Genomic DNA, 21,413 nt, shown 5'->3' with positions numbered 1-21,413 from the left:
GGAGCAGAATAGGTTCATCTATCTCAAGAACACTTCAGAGGAGAAGATTTATATGGTTATGCAATCTTACGGACTTCTTAGAGGCTCACTAATCCACTCTCCTTTTCAAAATCAAAACCAAACCGATCTTCTGCCATCTTTGTCTCCGCATCTCTAGGTCAGCCATTTAAACTGGACCCCAAATCTGCTCACAGAAAATTGAAAGTGTCTCATGATAACTTGACAGTGGAACGTGATGAAACATCCTCCAAAAAGAGTCACACACCAGAGCGATTCACAAGCCAAGGAAGCTATGGAGTAGCTGGCAACGTGTTCATTGACAGCGGGCGGCATTACTGGGAAGTGGTTATAAGTGGGAGTACATGGTATGTATATAAAAATATATGTGAAGAGAACACTAATTCACACTGTGCAGATGCTGACACGGTTTCTCTGATTGAGACCAGTAGCAGAGGCATGAAGAAGAGTACAAGAGCAGGACAGTCATATACTTTCACATAGTTTATCAGACTATTTACCCAATCTCCAGCACTTTTGGACTCTGGAATTAAATCTGCCAGGTAGCACATCTGTACATTTAGCAGCCTTCCCAGGACTTTTACTCCATGGCTCGGCATGTTTCCTTTTCGAACCCACATACAGTGCATTTTAAGATTTTAGTGAATTGGAGAGTCAGATAGTTTCATCTTGTTTATACAACAGAGAAAACTTTTTAAGTGTTGTCATTTCTTTACTAAACATGAAAGATCTTAGCGTCCTTTGGTAAGGAAAATAAATAAATATGAGGACAATTTGGTGACCCAGTTTCACAGGGGTGGAGGCCAGATTTGCTTCTGGGGAGGGGGCACAGGGCAGCAGAGCTGTAGGCCTGTGCCCCAGGGTATGAAGCAAGGGCCAGGAAACGGAGGAGTGCATTCCTCCACTCCTGAATGATCCTCTGCATCATACAGGGCTGGTTTTCAAGGTCCATTTAGTCAGTGGAAGAGATGGCATCCTTTGGGATTCAAAGGCAACAGTCATGATGGAGCTTAATGGAGTGGAAAAATCAGTAAGGTCTTCAGGTATGCCTACTGTTTCAAACAAGAAAAATGCTGTTTGCCTGTGCCAGTGCTAAGGAATGAAAATAGAGTAACTTATGGCATATTAGTCTCTGTTGGTTAAAAGCCCAACAAATCCTGCAGTGTCTCTAGAACGTGAGGACCTTCTACATTTCTGTTATATATGAGAAATCAGGTATTTGCCCTCAGAATCCATGAAAGAGAACATTTTCTCAATCCTTTTACCCTGCACATCTTGCCATAAATTACAGTTTGCAGAGCAAATGTCTTCATCTACAATTGCTTCACTTGGCCCAAAACCCAGTCTCAGCAATGCTCATTTGAATCTAAAAACCACACCAACATCTGGCAAAACATATTTAGGAATGGCAAAAATGGTTTTTTTTAATGTGTGCTTTGATGTTTACTCTTGCATTCCATCTTCTGGGCCATATATTAAAGGAGCAAGGAGAGATCAGATTAGCAGACAGATAGCAGAGTATTTTAAAATCAATGAATTCCTCTGTATGCATCTGTTTGGAAGTGGAAATCTGAGGCCCAGTGATTTAAACTCTGAGTTGCTGAGTACTCAATAATCTTCCTTTTGAATACCAGACGCAAGTGCTCCAAAAAATTACCACAGCAGCCAAACTACAAACAATAGAAGGGACAATAAAGTTTCCCTGACTTTTCAGACCCAAAAGAGAGATGTGGAAAAACGTTAATTAAGCCTGTGCAAATACTGTGATAAAACCTCACTTAATTAGAACATAACCAGCAGAAGCAAGAGGCTGGGGCATTCCAGTGAGACCTCTGGGCTAACATTTGACTTCACTCAGAGCCAGACATGGCAGGAAGCATTTGTTTCCTTGAGTTGTTTTTTGTTTTGCAGGTATGCCATTGGTATTTCCTACAAGTCAGCACCGAAGCACGAGTGGATCGGGAAGAATTCTGCCTCCTGGGTTCTCTGCCGCTGCAATAACACATGGGTGGTGCGGCACAACAGCAAAGAAATCCCCATCGAGCCCGCGCCTCACCTCCGGCGGGTCGGGATTTTGCTGGACTATGACAATGGTTCCCTTGCTTTTTACGATGCTTTGAACTCCCTACACCTTTACACCTTTGATATTACATTTGGGCAGCCTGTGTGCCCCACGTTCACAGTGTGGAATAAGTGTTTGACCATTATAACTGGCTTGCCTATCCCTGACCACCTAGACTCCTCCGAGCAGCTCGCATGACTGCTAAAAGCCAAAAGGTAGGACGACGCGTCTTCCCAGGGTGGCCCAGCAGCCAGCTGCCTGCAGGAGCTTTCCTGGAGCTGGCGGACCGCATGGCATCCTGGCCGTCGCTGCCGAACCCAGCCAGAACTGAAAAGGGGAGGATATCTCTTTTCTGAGTACTTTGTACGGAAGGACAAGAAGTGTGGCTTTAATAATATCTTAGAACTTTCTTTTGCGATTGGTTTTATTTGGTTGGTTTTGTATTTAGTCTCTTACAGGAAGATTTATAAATTATTTATAAAACCAAAACAAAACAAAAAAAAAAAAAAAAAGAGAGAGAGAAGGGAAAGCCTGGTTTGGACACCTGGAAAAATTACTTACTTGTTTTGCACATTGATGGTCCTATTAATTAAAGTTTCACCAGCCCTTTGCATCATTTTATTTTACAGTGGATAAAAGCAGGAAATTGGAAGGATGAAAACTGAGCAGTGGACAAGTCGGTATACTGCAGGTTTTACTCGGGCCAATATTAGGCCTCTCATTACCAGTCCTATTGTGGGCAAGATCTTCTAATTTCTTCTTTGCACATGGGAGTGTGCAGTCCAAGAACAAAAGTAAACAAGTGAGGAAGTGGAGCTACCCAACACAGCAAAAGAAAAAAGCTGAATTTGCTTCTGTTCACAGGGCAGTGCTCTCTCTGTTCATAAAAAACATGTGGAATATCTCCTAGAAATGTGAGTGGATAAATCATCTGGTGCTTTATTTTATTGATGGCAACATTCCCATCTACCAGTGCTTCACCTTCATCTTTGGGAAACATTGTAGAATCACTGAGGATGTGAAAGACTGATACCATCTCTGGGAATCAGCAACACTGGAGGAGAGCAGCCAATCCAAGGTCTGACTGTAGACTAATTTGATAAAGCACGGCGTCATTTAAGGATTGATTGTAATAGAAGATGTCACGGTTCTGATGGTAGATATGTGAATGCTTATTGCTGATTTTACAAGGTTCAACATAGCAAGCCCAGCCAACAGCTCCAAAGTGAGACATACACCATTTTACCATTGATTTTAAATTAAATACAAATGTTTCATTGTCATACACTATGTGGCCTGCATAACAAAGCAAGGAAATCTGTTTTACATGTTCTGTATAGAGAAACACTGCAGCTGAAGTTTGCTGATAGTTATCATTGTCCTGGGTTGTTTGGGAAAGCACAGTTCTCTCTGTGAATGAGGAATAAATAGCAAGTTTTCAGCAGCAGTAGGAACCTTTATGTGCAGGCCCTACGTTCATCCTGGTGTTGGTGGATGAACTTCAGTGAAGACAATAGAGCTTGTACCTACTTTATCTCAAAGCGGAATCAGGTGCATATTTTTTCTCTTTTCTTTCTACAGAATAGAAGCCCTTTGTAGTTACTACAATGTTTATGTATAAATGATCATTTTGGGAGATGCTTGAGGCATACGACAACTTTAAAAGAATGGTTTTCCTAAGTGTTTTGTGGTTACTATGCAAGTGGTGAAAATCTGCCTGTAGAAAAAGGATAAATTGAATATCAGCTTTAAGAAAATATTTGCTCAATAATTTTTAACCATTCATTAGGTGTCTTTTGAAAAGGATGCCCTAATGCACTTTGTTCACTAATGGGTTCAAAATAAAATTGTCCCAAGCTCAGCTTCAGATTTTTTAAATACCGATTCTTCAGGTACAAAGTTGTACTACAGTTTGCCTTATGATCAAGAATATATACATGCCTATTCATTTTTGGTTTGGTTTGGGTTTTTTTTTTTCCTTTTTTTAATAGAAAGTACATGCCTATCCATGTTCCTATGATTTCCCTTTACGTGCGCTGCTAACAGCTGAATTAAATGGAGAAAAGTCTGACAGCACATTGCTGGTACCGTGTCTTTCAGCTGGGGCAGCAACCCATGGTTCACAGGTAGGAGCCACTGATCTTTCCAGACTTGATATAAATAAGGGAAAATGTGTACATATAGCGAACTGCAGTGTTTATCACTGTGTCTTTAATAATTAAGAAACATATACCCTCAAAAATTAAAAAGTAAATAAATCCCCAAACATTACATTTTATAATTGAGCACAATGTTACCAATACAATCTGATAAACATTGCCCAGATGATCTGGCCTGGGATGTATGGGAGGTAGCTGAGGTGTCATGAAAATTATTATAATGAGTTGACAGGAGATGACTGATGCAAAGCAGTGATAAAGAAGTTGCAAGAGGAAAGTAGTTTTAATCTCGGATTGTTGCCAAGTCTCTACCTAAAAGGAAAAGGTCTATTACCAAAGCACATGTAGCAGGTCTGTGTATCTTCTCTTTTGCCAGAAATTTTAAATCTAGAAGCTGATTACAGTATTGGAAAAACTGAAAACACTGTTCAGTGTTTGACCATACAAAGTTGGCAGAGATTGAGCTGGATGGAAGTAATACCATGAATTTGGAAAGATCCCAAATGAGCTCCCCTATTTTCATTGTAAAGATAGACCATGAGTCTAAAGACAGATCATGGTTTTGACCAATGGAAAAAGAATGGTCTATTACCTACAGGCCTTGCTGTATCATTTTTATTTTAACACAGAATACTTCATTTAAAGCTATGCCACATTTCTCCAGTGGACTATTCAGTCAGTCAGTACTCTTTGTGCATGTATGCTTGTGTATATATGTACACATGTATGGGTAGACACACACCAGTATATGCACAAATATAGTGTGTAGTTTGTGTATATGTCTACATACGCATATACACACACAAACTGACGGTAATTAGTCAGGTGTTCCTTTCTTGCTTGTTTCTTGAACAATTTCATATTCTGTATGACTATGAGGAAACAAGTTTGCTATGAATGGTATTCTTCTGGACATTTTTTAACAAAAAAAAAATCTGTTTATTTTACAATACTTGATTCAATGCCTCATTAATCAATAAAAACATCCATTTGAAAATGTAGCTTCTGTGGTCTGTGGCATTTTGCATGGTCCATAGTAATCAATCGTAATGTGGGGGAAGGGTAATCCTCATGTGAAAATAAAACATGGTACTTTAATGCAGCAGTCTTAGATGAGGGATTTTTCCTGATATTTGAAAGTTTTGTGACTAGGAATGAGATAGCATTGTATAATGCCATGTTTAACAAAGGCAGATTTTTGAGAAATAATCTGCTGAGATGCAAGCAATTAATGTAGTAATTAAGCCTGTGTTGGTATAATGATTGTTTCAAAGGTGTATCTAAAACCCAAAATGGAATTCAGCAGTTAGAGCAAACTATAGCACAATCTCTTTAGAAGACAGTAGCAGCTGCTCAGAGTAGTCAAAGCTTGAGGTAATGGAAGGGCGGGAGGCTTTTTTCTCTCTGAGGCCAGATAAGATTTTCCATGTGTTAAGCTCCCATATGTTAATGCACATCTAATGGGGAAAAAATAATGCAGGAATGGGCTGGATGTCTCCCGCCCATTGTAGTTTCCTATTGTTGTCTTTCAGAGAGCAGAAATTTTACTGCATTTTCTGCCATGAGTTTATTCTTTGTCTGTTTTGGGTATCCCATTTCAAATTTGCTCAGCAAAGAGTCCTCCACTGAGCAGTGGACTTCCAAGGATAGGAAGCATAAAAACCCCTCAGGTGTGGGTACACTGTGAAAAGCTGGATATCTGCAAGTACAGGTGAAAACACATGCACGTTCTTCATTATATTAGCAATAGTAGGTCACTAAACAGCAGTGTGCATCATCTGTTTTAATCCTGCATCTTAATTGCAAAGACTATATTCTTGCCATGTTAGAAAATGCAACGGGACAGTATGGACAGCACAAATTAGTGTCAGCTCTTTAACCAGTTCATTTTGGAATGACCAGCATTTATAGCACTATGGAGAACTGTTGGGTGTGGGAGATTTCATTAAACTATTATTTGACATTGAACACAGCATTTCTTTCTTAATTATTCTGATAGAGATAACTAGTGGTTCCCAGATTCTGCTTTTAGTTACAGAAGCACAAATTCCAGATAAGCCCATGCAGCAAAACAAAGTGAGAATTGCTAGTGGATCTTATCTGTACCACCAAAATTGAGGCTATTCATTTTAATTGGAAACACTGTCCTCATTTCTGGCTTAGAATTAAGAAATGTTGGGCCCACACAGAAAGTACACACTGGGCCACATCAGTAACTGTCCAGGGCACACCTGGCCTGAAGAACATCAGTGGGGCAGCTTTGGGAAGCCAGTGATTAATAAAAAAACATGCATAGGTTGCTTATGTAGTAATGTACTGGCAAGTTTCTTGTAACACCATCTCCAATGTCTTTTCACACGCTGATCTTTCTAGTAATGGAAATAGGTATTAAGATACAGGAATGTAAAAATGCAGTATTTTCCTGTGTTATTGGGTTGGTTGTTGATTTAGAAATTACCCCAGTGTTCTTAACTGCAGCCTTAATTTTTGCCTTCTCCACATAGAAGAAAGCCCTGGTCACTCCCAAGTGCTGATGGTGGGTGTTCTAAATTATGCTGAGCTATTTGTTTTAACGGCACTTTCTGAAGTGAAAGAAACTGTCTTTACATTTTAACCTTTGATATAGCACTTGATTTTCGTATAAGAAAGTTAAGAGACTAAAGAGCAATGATGTTAACAATGTTTCATTGTGGATGAGGCTCTTGGTTTGGACTGTGAGACTTAAGACATCTGTGTACAGAAATCTTTGTGCCAGGATGGATGGATTTGTCATTCATGTGGGAGTTGAACAGTACAGGTGAAAGTGTTTTCTTCTGAAGTAGGCTTTTACAATAACTCTACTCTTGGAATGGAATATTCTGTTTCTTTAATTTTTTTTTAATTGGTTTTCTGATTCAAGTGCAGACCCTGTTAATAAGGCTGTAAGTAATATACTCTTTCATCATACTACTTATTTTAGCAAGCCCTACCATGTTGCATGCCTCTGGCAAGTTGCTGAACACATCAGCTGCAACTGTAACCTTTGCAACATCACCTCCAACATGTGGACTGATGTTTAAGCCATTGACCATGTATATAACTTTCCCAGGTGGTATTCACCTGGCTTTGAGTAAGGAACTCTAGCACAAATGCTGGTACCAGTTCAGGGTTAGAGGCTCATATATTTCACAAAGATGGTATAGGAAAGATAGGGGCTTGAACACCATCAGTTCTGGTTTAGAAGCGTGGCAATGTTTTAGGAAGGCATGAAGTCTTCTGCAACAGTGTGATCAGCAGTGTCGTGATTACTGCTTCCTGAGAGTGTCCGAGGTAGCAAAAGGGGGAGTTCTGGAGCACTGCTGAGAGATCATCCCAGGTGACAGGACAGCTGGAAACCTGCCACCACTCCCTGCCCTGGCGCCATGCTGCAGCTCTGCAAAACAAGTCTGCACCTATTCTGCCTTTCGTTACAGCTCAGCCCCGATCCACATTCCCAAACGACAGTAAAAAAATATTGCAATTATATGTTTGAAATCCTAACCTGAATAAAAGCAGCAGGGCAGGGATGACAGCCCCAGGCCTTGATTCTCCTTTTTTCACCCATATTTTTACATCTGTTGACTTCAAAGGAGACAGTCCTGATTTACATAGAGGTGGGTACAAGCCCATGAATCTTTCAGTTTCCAAAGGGTCAAACCCAAGTGAAGCAGGAGCCCCTGTGCAAACAGCTCAGCATTCCTATTAAATCATGTCTTTGGAGAAAGCACATTAGCTGCTAGCAAAACTGCAGTTTTTCATGAGCTATTTCCCAAGGCCAGCACAGGTGTGTTTTAAAATGTATGGTTCTTTTAAAATGTATGATTCAATAACATTCTTCTTGGGTGAACTGTTCAGGCAGTGCTTTGCTGTTTCCTTCAAGCAGGGTGGGAACAATTCTCTTAGCAGGTGCTGTGTTACTTGTATAAAAATCATGAGAACAGCAGATACATAAGTTATGATATAATGCTGCAACATAAGACTATTGTTCTTGGACTTCCATTTAAAAACGGATAATAACTAAAGAAGTTTAGAATTCTACTTCCTCTAACTGTTTGTCCTGATTTATATAATTATTTGAATGTATGGAGACGTTTCCTCTCAGGGAATAACACCTCATTTCTTTTTAATACACACAGACACAGAGTAATTAGGAGTATTCATGAAAATCCATGAATTCACAGAATAGTTCATAATCCAGCCTTTGAAAGACAGCAAATGGAGGCTTTGTGTTTTGCATAATGTTAGTCATTGAACAGGGAAAAAAACCCTATGGCTGTTTAGATCACTGAAACATTTAAAAAATGACAGCCAACTACTACACAAAAGGATGGGAAAGTTTTCATTAGCAACATATTTCTTTTTCTCCCTAATTTTTATATTTGTCTGTTATCCTTCCATTTCTTCACATTTCTTTTCTGCTTTCAGTCTCATTTTCAAATTTTAGATAATAGAGTAGCAAGAAGCATATTTTTAAAGTTGGATTTATTTTTTACTTCCTTGAAAATTACCTTTTTCAGGAGACTCACAGAACACAAAATGAGAAGTCAAAATACTAATGCAATATGGCAGCTTGAAAGCCAAGAATAATTTTGAAATAGAAGTTAAAGAAGGAATGCAGATAAGCCTGTCATTCTTCTACAATTACTGAATTATTTGGTTTCATTATTATGGGCTTAATAGTATTGCTTTCTAATTAAAACTGTGTTATGAGATCTGATTAAGGAGCACAAGCAGAGGAATAGCAGATTATTTTAGGACAACACCAGAACAAGTTCCCTTTAATAGCAATATATATATATATTCAAACTTATTCATGTCGGCTCATTGTTGGTGTTCGGGTTTTTTAATTGTTAAATATTGTGTGTTCTCTCTATCATTAGTTCCCAGCCTAGAAGTATGTGTCTCTTTTAAGAAGCATAGAGTCTAATTCCTATGGAATTGGGAAGAAGTCCTCCCTATGACAGGTGTGAAGTTGGTGCTAGCACAGTGAGAACATCTCCCACTGGCAGGGGGCAATTTGATCTATATTTCTGTCATCTTGTCTGTGTGAGTAGTAGTGATGGCCAAACTGAGGACAAAATAGGTTCATCCGGATTTGTGGGTGTGGGTGGAGGTGGAAGGTCTCTCTGGTGAATCATGACTGGTGAATACAACCGGTGGTATACCCAACCCAGAAATAGAAATTAGCAAATAGAGATTTGTTCCTTAATACAATCAGTAACCAATCATTTTAATTTCTTCAGGTGACTGTGACTTCTTTTTCAATTTTTCCATCAGTTCACATCCACATGCTCATTGAACATCTTCAAAGTTGGAGTTGAAAATTCTTGGGTTTTTATTTTAACTGTTAGGTTTTTGTCAAACTAATTTAAAAACAAACATTTCTGATATAATGTCAGTATCTTAGGGCAGAGGGTAGAGGTGAGGAACCATGTAGGACCTTAAGAATAAGTACAGGTGCAGATTGAGTTCAGAACAGAATAATACTGCTCATAAACATAGTTTCCATCTATCCTAACTTATTTATGTAGGTGAAGAGAGAGAAACGTAACTGAATTCAGCCTTGGCATGTGCATGAATAATGGTCAGTAGAAAGTAGCACAAGGGCTGAAACAATTGAAAACCAACATTCTTTTCTGTAAAATTAATAGTTGATACTGATTCTCTTCTAAGAGCTGTGTCATAGGCTTCCTACATTACATGTATTGAGACAAACAGGACTAAGAAAGTGCCCCAAGTTATGCTATAAATTATTATAAATGCAAGACCAATTGAGGAAATTAGGATAAATATTTTAATGACATACGTCAAAAGAACAACAGAAAATAAGTTATTTATTCACAATCAATAATTCAAACAACTGTACCCAAACCATCCTTTCTTATTAGAATCCTGATGCCACGTTCCTGCATCCCTCCATGGAGAGGATGACACAGGAACACACACTGTTTTCCTGCTTTTATGAAGTCAGTGCTCCGTATTAGTGTTACTTGGAGATCTTTCAGGATGAATAAATTTGGTAGGAACAAGTACAGAGTTATCACCAGTCTTGGAGTCTGAATAAGCCATTAACCAGCTTCAAGACTGAATTACCATCAACTTATGAATGCTTTTACGTATTTTTGATTGTGCAAGAAGAAATATGTAGTATAAAAAAAAAAAAAAAAAGAGATCAACTTAATGTAGATTTGGGACTAGACATCATTCTGTCCAACTACAAAGCTGCTATTTGGTACAGGGTGAGGAAAATATGGATTTGGTATAAAGTACCTGCATTTGTGCTGGTTCTTAGGCACACAGAAGTGCTGTAGCCCTAGGTCCTGGCAACCTTTTATCCGTCTGTGAAATTCAAAAGCTCTGCAAATCATGCTGAGGGATGAGTTGGTGTGTGTGGGTACAACTTTCCGTAAAAGCGCTCCCACTGGCCCAATTTTTCCTGCTTCTCCAAAAGTAGAAGGAGAAGGAAGCCAGCTCCCAAAGGTCTTCAGCTCTAATCCTTCCCTGACCTTTCTCATGGCAGGAACAGTGAGGCCACAGGCTGGCCCTTGTCTCCACATTTTGTATGGCAACACAACTATGCTATGAATCTTTAAGCAGGCTTCTCTGGCTAAGGAACCTGACCCCGCAGAAAGAGAGGTTAAACTAGCTCCACTAGCAACCTATAGATATTTCTCCAGTAGCTTCCCCAGCTTCTGCTGTTGTCAGAAAATGCAAGGGAGATCCGCTGACAGACAGGGTGTGAAGATGACACATCTTCTAAAGGTGTGTCTAAAAGGCTCAAAGACAAAATGAAGTGGCATTCATCCTCATAGGAAGGTCTGCATAAGGCAGCTGGGATACATTTTTCCATGTTTCTGTGGAGGCATGGAAGTCTGCATCCTCATGCCTCAGGTTTGATAGTGCTTGTGGGCAGGCAGGCCTCACAGTTAATTTTGAAGAGTGAAAAATCATTGTCCCATGTTTTACTCCCCACTCTTTTCGAAGTTTGACAAATGGGAAGAAAAAATTGTCAAATTTCACTGCATGAAGGCTCATACCACTGGTCTTCATTGTCAAAATGAAGACAATTCAAAAAGAGGCAACCAAATCTGTGTGTGCAAAATTGTTATTTGTTACAACTGACACATCTGACATTTTAAATCAGATATTATAATAGTAACAGAAACAAAGTAGAAGATTTATCATGACTGGAATTCTGATAATGAAAGATAAAAATAGAAGTTGAAGAAATAAATAAAGTAACTGTGGAATGGACCTAGGAAGGAAAAACCATAAAGGGTTCCTACCACAGTCCAATGCATCTGGCAGAAGGGCATCTGGCAGACTGCAAAATTCTGGTGTACCGTAGTGAAGAAAGGTGATATTCAGTAACACAGGATCAGAAAAAGGATCATTAGAAGGGAAAGTCAAGGGAGACCCTAGGTTGGAAGGGGATATTTAGTCTAGCAACTGATGGCTGAATGGAGATAAGGTTGTTGTGTCTGTAAACATATGACTAGGGGTAGCACCAGGAAAGGAGAATAACAGTTTTAAGTAAAGGTCAATATTGGTATAAGAATAAATGCAGTCGACCTGTTTATGGACAGTTAGGTCTATAGAAATCAAGAAGGTTGCTTCTCAGGACAGCAAGAGGAAAAAAGGAATCTTGCTGTTTCTGAGACAAAGCTTTTGGGGTGAGATTAATCACACTTCAATCTAAATGCCCAAATATTAGTTGACTAGGCCTAAGAATATTTTGTAGGCATCTTCTATAACAAATGGGAAGCAAATAGCATTTCCAAATTATCATCCCAGATATTCTAGTAACCTAAATCAGAACAGGAAGAATCCTACTCCATGACTGATTGTTCACCACTGGTCATATGAGGAGTCACAGGCAGCTAGTGTGTACTTGATACCTGCCTTTTAGATGCCTAAAGGCAGATCAAGTCACTATCACTCCATATATTTAGCAAATAGGATATAGACATTTTTATAGTGATTATAGAGTAAATCCATTTATTTGGATACAATAGATAAATGTATAGGCAACTTCTGACTTAAAATCCTCGTTGTGCTGAAGTAAGTAGGCAATTTTTCATTGGCCACAGTTAAACTCAGATTTTGCCTCTTAAATATGTCCAAGGTGAATTATTGTAGGTCAAAGTTGTATTAAACATAGACATCTCCCCTAACCAAAGACTGTTCTAGCCACTGAGCATTTGTTTTTTCAAAGCAACTTGTTTGTAGTAATGCTTCAGTGAAATGGCCATCCAGGCAAATCAACAAATGAAAATGTATCTATTTGACCACAGAACAAACTGCACTGGAGATTATATGTGTCTGCATTTATTGTATTCATTGTGGGCACAAGTATTTTAGATGCCAAACTGGGCTGCTTATACAATGCTGCAAAATGCTATGTATTAATAGTTAGCATTGTTCTAGCATTACTCTTAGAGTTTGTTTAATAGATGCCACAGTCAGATCTCCTCTGGCACTTCCTGAATTCAACATGTAGCTATAATATTGTATCAAAGCTAGAATAGGTAGGTACTAGTTGACATGGCTGCATCATGGGTTCCTTATATATCGGTATGATAGACTGAATGCAAGTGTTAAATTCACAGTGCCTGTGCCAAACAGGTTTGGTTTATGGAATCAAGAGCTCCTCAGCATAATTCTTTTCTAATGGAAAAGTAGCCAACAATTATAAGTTAAAAGGAATGTATAAGAGAGCTGAGAAATACTGTCTCTTTAAGTCAGATGCTGAGGTCAAAAGTATTTATTTTACTATGTAATTTACTTGCATCTTCTGCAAAGGAAGTAGGGCTGGTTCTCTGAAGGATAACTGACAGTCCTTTTGATATTCATGGCAGATTGCTTTGGATGGCTACTGTCCAGAAAATCTTAATGGGGAGACAAAAATATTCTGTGGATGAATGTAAATATCCCTTTTTCCAGGATTTTATCTTAAGACTCACCATTCTACACTGCATAGGTTACTTTCAGAGGTTTGGGGGGGTTTTTTATCTATTTCTAAACAACATGAGTATTTATGTAATGATGCTGTGGTGAGGTCTGATTCATCCTTCAGGTTAATAGAGTGCACAGTTGAAAAAAGCCTTCACATGCGAAGTATTGTTAACTGCTTGTTCTTCGTAAAAGGGAAGGAAATGACTCAGGCTGGAGAAATGTTATAGTGGAGATTGTTGATGCTCTTCAGGCTGATAGAACAAGAATTGCTCAAATAAAAGGTGAGAGTTTCTGCAGGAAGGACTTTCTGATGGGAAAAGGATTAGCACTCCAGGAATGGTAACTAAGGAATATTGACAGAAAATCACCCAAACCAGGCAGATATTTTGGAAAAGGCTTGTCAAAGAGGGATTTCATGGGGTTCAAGTCACAGTGAAAAGTGGAATATGGACAGGACTGAGATAGTCTGGTGTGCTTTGGAGGAACCAGTCTGAGGATTTCTATTTGCAGTGTATGGGAATAGCTTATGAAACTGCACTGTCCCATCCTGCCTAGGGGTCTCAGAGTCAGAAGCAGTAGCAGAAAATAAAGGAACTGAAATACAAGTCGAGAAAGAAGGAACCGAGAACATTTTCTTTTCATTTTTTACCCATTAAAAAGAAAATTTTAAATATCCAACAGCAGGAAACAAAAGAGCATGGAAAACTTTTGTAAAATGACAGTCATTCTCCTTACTTCTATGGTTTGTAACATCAATGATTATTGAAATAGAAACAGCTTTTAAACTGTAACTTATTTTCACTGGTTGTGGCAACTTGCTTCATTATTTTTATTATTTTTCACTATCTGAACACAATGATCCTTCATTTCTGCTACCTAAAACTCAGTCAGCCTATGATCATGGCTCACATGCAAGCAGGGCCTTATGTTCCTAGGTATTTCCCAATCTATGCAAGTATGGAATTAATCCTATCTCCTTATAAACCCTGGGCCCTTCCAATAGTACAGTGGGAAGGTGGAGCTGCTTTTTTCTGGCCCTAGTTGACCCTACCAAGGTTTTTGGTAAATGATGTAACTAGGCAGCTAGTGTATCCCTATGAGGCCTCTAGGTTTGGGAGATTGGTGGGTTGATGTGGCAGAAGTAGGACTGATTTGTCTTTTGCAGATCAAGTAGTTAAAAGCAGCGATGAATGGTTTTGTGATGAATTGCTGGAATGGAATGTGTCTGAAGAGTGGTGAGGATGTTTGATGCTGGATGATGAGGAAGTTTTGCCAAGCATTGGTGAGGTCTCACTATCAAAGATGTTAATGAAATGTAACTACAGTCATTCTAATCCAAAAGGATTCTGAGAAAATCTTTGTAAGGTTATTGTGCTCCGAATGGTGTTAAAATATGGAATTTATGTAAATGTAAATGAACTGTTGTTTAGTTATTGGAATAAGACTCTGCAGATGTATTGTGGAATATATATAAATGAATGTGTAATCTAGATTATTTGGGTTATAAAAGATGGTGCTTTGGCCATCTGTCAGTGATTTTCTTTTACCAGGCTAAGGAAATTGTGGATATGAAAAGAAATAACAATTAATTAGCAAATTTTGGATTGTATGAATGTGTTTTGATTTTTGTAATAAAGAATGTTAACTCTACCTCTTAATTTCTGCTAAAGTAAACCTGTGACTTTCAGTAATGATTATGACAGAATTGAGTTTAACCAAAATAAGAATGGCAGTTAAACCTTATCTAATCTCAATTTAAGATAACGGTCAACAGACTGGTAATTTGTTCATGAATCACTGCCTCACTAAAGAATTCCCATTAAAGGAAACTCACAGGGCATATGCAGCTGGAGGAAGCTTTCCAGAAAATTATCCCAGTGATAGCCTTGAGGAAAACAGGAAAAACATCAGGACAACACATGAGTGTAATTGCCAGACTTTTTATGACCAAGGATAGCAGTTTTTCTGTCAAGGGGAAGGGTGACACCCTGAAACCAAGCCACTCATCCCTGCTCACACAAGCTTCCTCCTCCACGTAAATTCATAGGAACTGAAATGGTTCTGGAGCAAAATTATTTTATGATGTAGAACTACTGAAGTCAAGAGTAATAACAGAAAACCTAAATTTGGAGAGATGCACAGGTAAGGGAGAAAACAAATAGGGGTTTTACTGGGATTAATGAGCTGTGGGCAAGAAGAATAAAGCAAAGCTCAGAGTATTTCTTTCTCTCTCTCTGAATCAACATAGTTTTGGGATTATCTCTGAGTCACAAATTCCAGCCAGCAGCATAAAAAAATGTTTAATTTCACTTTTGGCTGAAAGACAGCTTTCCATCACATTCCCGAAGACTTGCCTCAGAGATACCCTATCTGAACTTTCTCAGAACTGCTCATTGAGCTTGTGCTAGAAGAATCACACATATTTAGTCAACTTTTATTAACAAAAAATGAAAAAAATATAAAGTACATGAGCCAACTAAAATACAAGATTTATAAACTCTACACTTTCTTCCTGGCAAAGGCATGACATGATACATAGTTAATCGTTCCTTGAATCAGCATGCTTTATAATCACTTTACTAAAGGGAAACTCTCGGTGAATTCAGTGTGCCTGCAACTATCACAGTCCTGTGCTGGTGTCACATCATTCCTCCCAAGCAGGGCTAGGCCAGGCCCAAGTGTTGAGCCCCATTGTGGTGTTGTGGCATACCAACACCAGTAAAGAAGTTTAACTGGAACACACATGGGCCTACTGAATAAGCTTAACTGAGGCTAATTCTGACACCAAGAGCCATAAACATCCAAATATGGCACTTAGGCAACGTTTTACTTGCTGTGCTTGAAGATGGATACCACATCCCCTATGTTTGGGTTTTCTTTTTCTCTTGTTTTAGGTTTAAAGTACCTAGTTGATTCAGTCCCCACAAACCATGGTTTTTGAGATTTGTCATTATTTGTATTGCTTTCTTGTGTATTCTTTTCAATTGATTTACATTGCTTTTACGACAAAGACAGTGCCGCAAACTAGGTACTAGATTCAATGCAAGACTTTAGCAGCTATTCAGAGCTGAAGGGTAAAAACTATCATCTTTCAAGTCTTCAAACCCCAATATAGTGCCTGCCTTTCTCATGACACCATGACAGTGTTGGGTAACATACCCATCACAATCACTGCAATCCCTGTAGACTCCTCAGGAGATCTACCTCCAGTCTGTCTTCACCTTGTCTGTTTTTAATCCCACCTTGTCGGGATCATATTTGTTTTCAGTTCTGTGCTGCAATGAATTTACAGTCTGGCTTTGTGTCAGCTGCAAATGTAATAAATATATCCTCTGTTCTGCCTCTTTGGGGTGTCTGCGAGCTAACCAAGAAGTGTTCAGCCTGAGACAGACCCTCCTTTCCTCCGAGGAATATCCATCAGTGCCACTATTGTGACAAGGAACCTAATGACAGCTACTTTCTGAGCAGAGTTTTTCTAATGATTCTTATACTTACTTGTGGTCATTTCAGTCTGATAAAATTTCCCACGTTTGTTTCTAAGATTGTCACAGGAGACAGTGCCAGAACCTTCACTGAATATTAACTATGTGACAAGTACTGTCTCTTGTCTCTTCCCTGATCTGGTTACCCTACTGTAGAAGGAAATAAGATTTGTCAGATATATTTGTTCTTGACAAATGCATGTTAAATTCTACTCATTTTGAAGCAATTTTCTATGTACTTGCCAATTTATTTTACATGAATAGGCACATAAAGATCTGACAATGATGACTATTATTCTAAAAAAAAAGTATGTGATTCTTTTCCCAAACACTACTAAATTTCTCCAGCTTTATATGTTGTATAAAACAAACAAAATTATTTCAGAGCAGATGAAAGAGGAAACAGATATTCTATGAGATTTTTGTTTCAAAACTAAGACACCTTAATGCCAACATGTAAATGACTAGTGCCTAAGCATAGGCATCTAGTGTCATCTGAGAAACCCCAGGGCATGGGAGATATCTACAGGGGCTGGCAGATGTGCTACAGGATCTATAGGAGACATGGCTTCTCCAGAGCAGCAGGCAAGGTACTCTAGACACATAAAATGGCCCATAGTTAACAACTGGGTCATTTCTTGCTTGACCTAAATTAATTGACCTTAATTTTGTCATTTTACTCTCTAGTGGAATCTCCACTCATTCAGTTTTATGTTACTGCTGAACTTTGATCCCCTCTTTTTGGTAGGCCCTCTTAGGCATACCATCTTGACGCTCAGGCTGAAAGGAAAAAAAACCTTTTTTTTTTTTTTTATTTCCTGCCCTTTTAGAATATAGTTATTTTTATGTATAATGGGAAGGAGGAGGACAATCTTTTCCCTTTGCTATAGAGTCCTCATAACAGACTTATCAGTAGCTCTATTTAACTGCCTTTGCACCAGTAATTACAGTGAGTCAGAAACCATTCCCAGCCCTGCTACTTGCATTTGAATTACTGGTGTGCTCTCCAGTTTTGAAAAAAGTCAGGAAACGTAGGGGATTCATATACTAGTCTGAGTTAGAAAAGTCCTTAGTGGATACAATAAATCACTAGACGAATCTAGGAAGAAAAGAGAACATATGAAAAAGATCATCTCATAACCATGGGAATCAGGATAGCACTGTGATGCAAATGGGGAATCTTAGAATCAGAAAAGAATATGCATAAGGAAAAAGAAAGTGTCAGCTGAAGTTATTTTTACTTGCACAGAAGAAGCTAACAGGAGCCCTTTATCATACTTAAAGAAGAATACAGCAGAAGGCACAAATTCTTCCATCTATGTGATGTGATTTATTAATTTATGTGATTTATTAATTTAACTCCAGATCTCTCTTAATGCAATGGTTGGAGTTGCACAGTGGTTTGGTGCTGCTCTCCTCCGCACGTGTTGCAGAGGGCTGGATGGATTTGTGTTCACTGGGGGGACTAGGCACGCTGCCTGAGAAAAGCAAAGTGTCCTTTCTGCATCCCTAACGGAGGTCACATATATGCTCAGGATGCAGCTGCCAGATCCCCGTGTGTCTGGCCGTCCCATCTGGAGACGGGACTTACAGCCTGGACAACCCCAGGGGAGACTCATCTTTTGCAGCAGCCCCCCTTGGCCCTGCAGCAGTTCCACTGCCGGGGTGTCAGCCCCGGGCTCCCGCTGACCCCCGCGCACTTGGACGGCTCTCGCAGTTCGGGGCTTGTCTCCCACGTGCCATGTGCGTGTGGGAATCAAAATTAATGATGGTAGCATGTTGCCTTCAGCATTAGCAAGGAGACCATCTGTGTGGCAAGAACCCATTACACACACAATTATGTTATTGTTTAGGTATGTCCACTTTGGCAAATGCCCAGTTTTTAAGTTGGCCATGTACAATCCAGTTGTGGTCTGGAAGCTGCCGAGCTGTGTTAACATTGGACTTGCCTAAGTTAACATATAATATTAGGAGGCAATGTGGAAGAAGTTAATTGCTTTGTTGCAACATAACTCCCATGCTAGCAGAGCCATATACTTTCCAGCTGAGGCAGGCTTACAGATGGCGGGCCCAGAGTTTGGGTCTTCTCTATCCATATGTGCATCCATGCTTCAACCAATTAACATCTCATCCATTGAGGTAAGTGAAATGCAAGCTAAGTCTTCATAAAATGGATTTGAAACAAAAACATTTTTTTAAGTGTCCTGGCAACAAGACTTAACAACTTTTTTCCAAATATGCTTCTTTTTAAAAAGCCACAAATTTGTAACCTCACATTTTTTCCAGAGTTGTATCAGTGAATTTAATCCAACTTCATATCTGTTTTGGAGATGTCTTTTGTGCTTTACAAAAACATAAATAAAGAAAAAATGCGTTCAAAAAGTTCAAAAATGATTCAATGTTTGTTTAAAGATCACTTTTAATTTCATATTAAAAACTGAAAAGTCATGTGAATGTTGTGATTCCTGATCAGCGAACAGCTATAACATGACAATGAATCTTAAATGTGTTCCAGTTATTAAGAATCTCGTAATTTTCACTGTTAAACTGTTTAAATTACAGAAGGCTCCTCTTCTTTTTTTCAGTGTCTCCAGGCCAGATGCTGCCAGGTTAGCACTTCATATCCTGTGAAGTGCTCGCTAGCAGGCCTCAGCTCTGCTTCCAGGGGAAGAGTCAGAGCAGGATGAGTTATGTCTAGTAGGAGGAGAAGGTTCTTGCAGGACATTGGTGAGGGTCTTAAGCCGTTTAACAAACATTTTTACCTGTCTACTTGTAAATCGGGGCACAGATTCAGTAAATAAATGTGCATATATTCACGCTATAAATTACCTACCTTTAATATTTTGCCTAAATAAATGAAAGTTTCATGCAGACAGATATCTAGTTGATTGGACTGCTAGTTTTAAGCCCAGAGAGAAAGACTGGCTGCTCCTCTGACTTCTGTGAAGGGTGTCCTGGGGACTCACTCCTCGCACACAAGCCGGCTGTGAGGGTGGCAATAAGAGGGAGCAGGAACATGCCCTTCAGAGGACAGGAGGCATGTGTGCCAGCCTGCCAGGGCAGCCTGCGGGCTGGCTCGGGGGGCAGGGAGGGAGCTACTAGCCAGGGGCAGGTAGGGCATGCCACGGGATGCTGGCTATGGATCCGGCGCCCTCAGAGCGTAGTGGCATAGCTGTAACCAGGCACCTATCAACTGGGCATCTTTCAGCCTGTGCAAAGACTTGTGGTAGGACTATATGTAGTTTGTGAGAACGCAGCGTGTATTTATTGGCTAATAAGTACTAATGTGCTCACCACTCACTGGTGAGGCTCTGCTGGCCCTGCAGCCATCAGTCAGGTGGAGAAGTGGCATCCCTCATTGTGTGGCCAAACCTTCACCTTCCTGAGTTACCATCATCTGCCTCTCTACTTACCACCACCACCCAGCTTTACAGCCTTCACGTAAATACTTCCCTCTAAACTCCTGGATTAATCATTATAGACTCACTCCCGTCTTTGTTTTCACTTTGCTTTGCTCAGCTGGCTTTAGCTTAGGAGACACTCATGGACCCCCAGCTGCACTTCTGCAGGAGCAGTTTTGAGCCAGGATCACGAGGGCACCTCACAGACCCAGCCCTGGGGTTGTATCACCCTTGACATTAAAACTCAGTTTCATTCGGTGATTTACACCAGTACCTTCCAGTGTGAGTGTGTCTCCTAAGTGTGCACTCAGCATGGTTTTAAAGATTTCAATAGTTGGAGAGTTTTTTGAAATTGTTCCAGTGATTAATGTAACAGAATTCTGGTTTTAAAATCTAAATCTCACCTTACCTCTACTTGGAATTGATCTACTTTTAGCTGCACATGAAAACACACAATTCGAGATTTAAACAAATCAAAAATCCCTTTTTGATAAATAGGTATACATGAAACAATGGAGGTGGAAAATTTTTTAGAATAACAATGTTTTTAGAACTTGGCATTATACAAATGAATGTCTGGGAAAAGAAAAAAAAAAAGGTTTTGGGGGAAAATTATCTTTTTCACCTCCTGTTTAAATCATCAGATAATTCAATAAACAGAGGAACACCTCTCTCTGCTTGTCATATTCTCAGCTTTAATCTCAGCTATAAAAACCTAGTCCATTGTTAAAGACTTAAAAACCTTTGCTGTATATACACCAGGTGTTTTTCCCTAACAAGCACTGCTGATAGAATAATGTTTATCTTTGATGGCAATATCTATGATGTATTGAATTGCAATAAAAAACATTTTCCAGTCATAGTATCTTCCAGGATTATAAAATCTATGGACAAACCATATGATTCTGTACAATGGCATTAAATATAGACAAGTAGTGCCAGGGAAATGTGGGTAATGTTGTAAGTCTGATCTTCTACCTGGGAAAAATCCAGAGTGTTTAATAGCTTTATTAAGTGTCAAGATTTTGTTCCTGCTTATCAGGGCAGTAATAAATTTTTAAGTTTCTACTGTTATAAAACTCAGTAACAGAAACCTGAATCTATGTTATATGACTCTCCCCTAGGAAGGATAAGTGATTTCCTTCTCTCAGTGCTGTACTATGATGGTAGGAAGCACCAGATTTGCACAAAAAATTAAGAAGAGTTGTGATCCAAACTCAGTACTACACAATTGCAGTTTAATGTACCACTACTGAAAAATTCATTTGATTATCATGATCAAAGTGGTTTCTCACTGAAAGCAGAATTTGAGAGGCAA

At 39.2% G+C, this 21,413-nt stretch overlaps 1 protein-coding gene across 3 annotated transcripts in view; it reads left to right on the top strand.

Annotated features, from left to right (window-relative positions):
• The window catches only part of MID1 (midline 1), a 260,084-nt gene extending 254,660 nt beyond the window's left edge, over nt 1-5,424 (top strand). For all 3 annotated transcript variants that reach the window (XM_032986940.2, XM_032986938.2, XM_032986939.2), the window contains exons 9-10: nt 158-365; nt 1,930-5,424. In XM_032986940.2, coding sequence (XP_032842831.1) covers nt 158-365; nt 1,930-2,278 — 557 coding nt within the window. In that variant the 3' untranslated portion in view covers nt 2,279-5,424. The remainder of the gene's footprint in view (nt 1-157; nt 366-1,929) is intronic.
• Nucleotides 5,425-21,413: the final 15,989 nt, after the last annotated feature.

The sequence above is a fragment of the Tyto alba genome, unplaced genomic scaffold (genome assembly GCF_018691265.1).
Source record: "Tyto alba isolate M040663 unplaced genomic scaffold, T.alba_DEE_v4.0 Super-Scaffold_14, whole genome shotgun sequence".
In the NCBI taxonomy this organism is placed as follows: Eukaryota; Metazoa; Chordata; class Aves; order Strigiformes; family Tytonidae; genus Tyto; species Tyto alba.
Note: the sequence above shows the minus strand (reverse complement) of the source record. Positions and strands in the feature narration are given on the sequence as shown.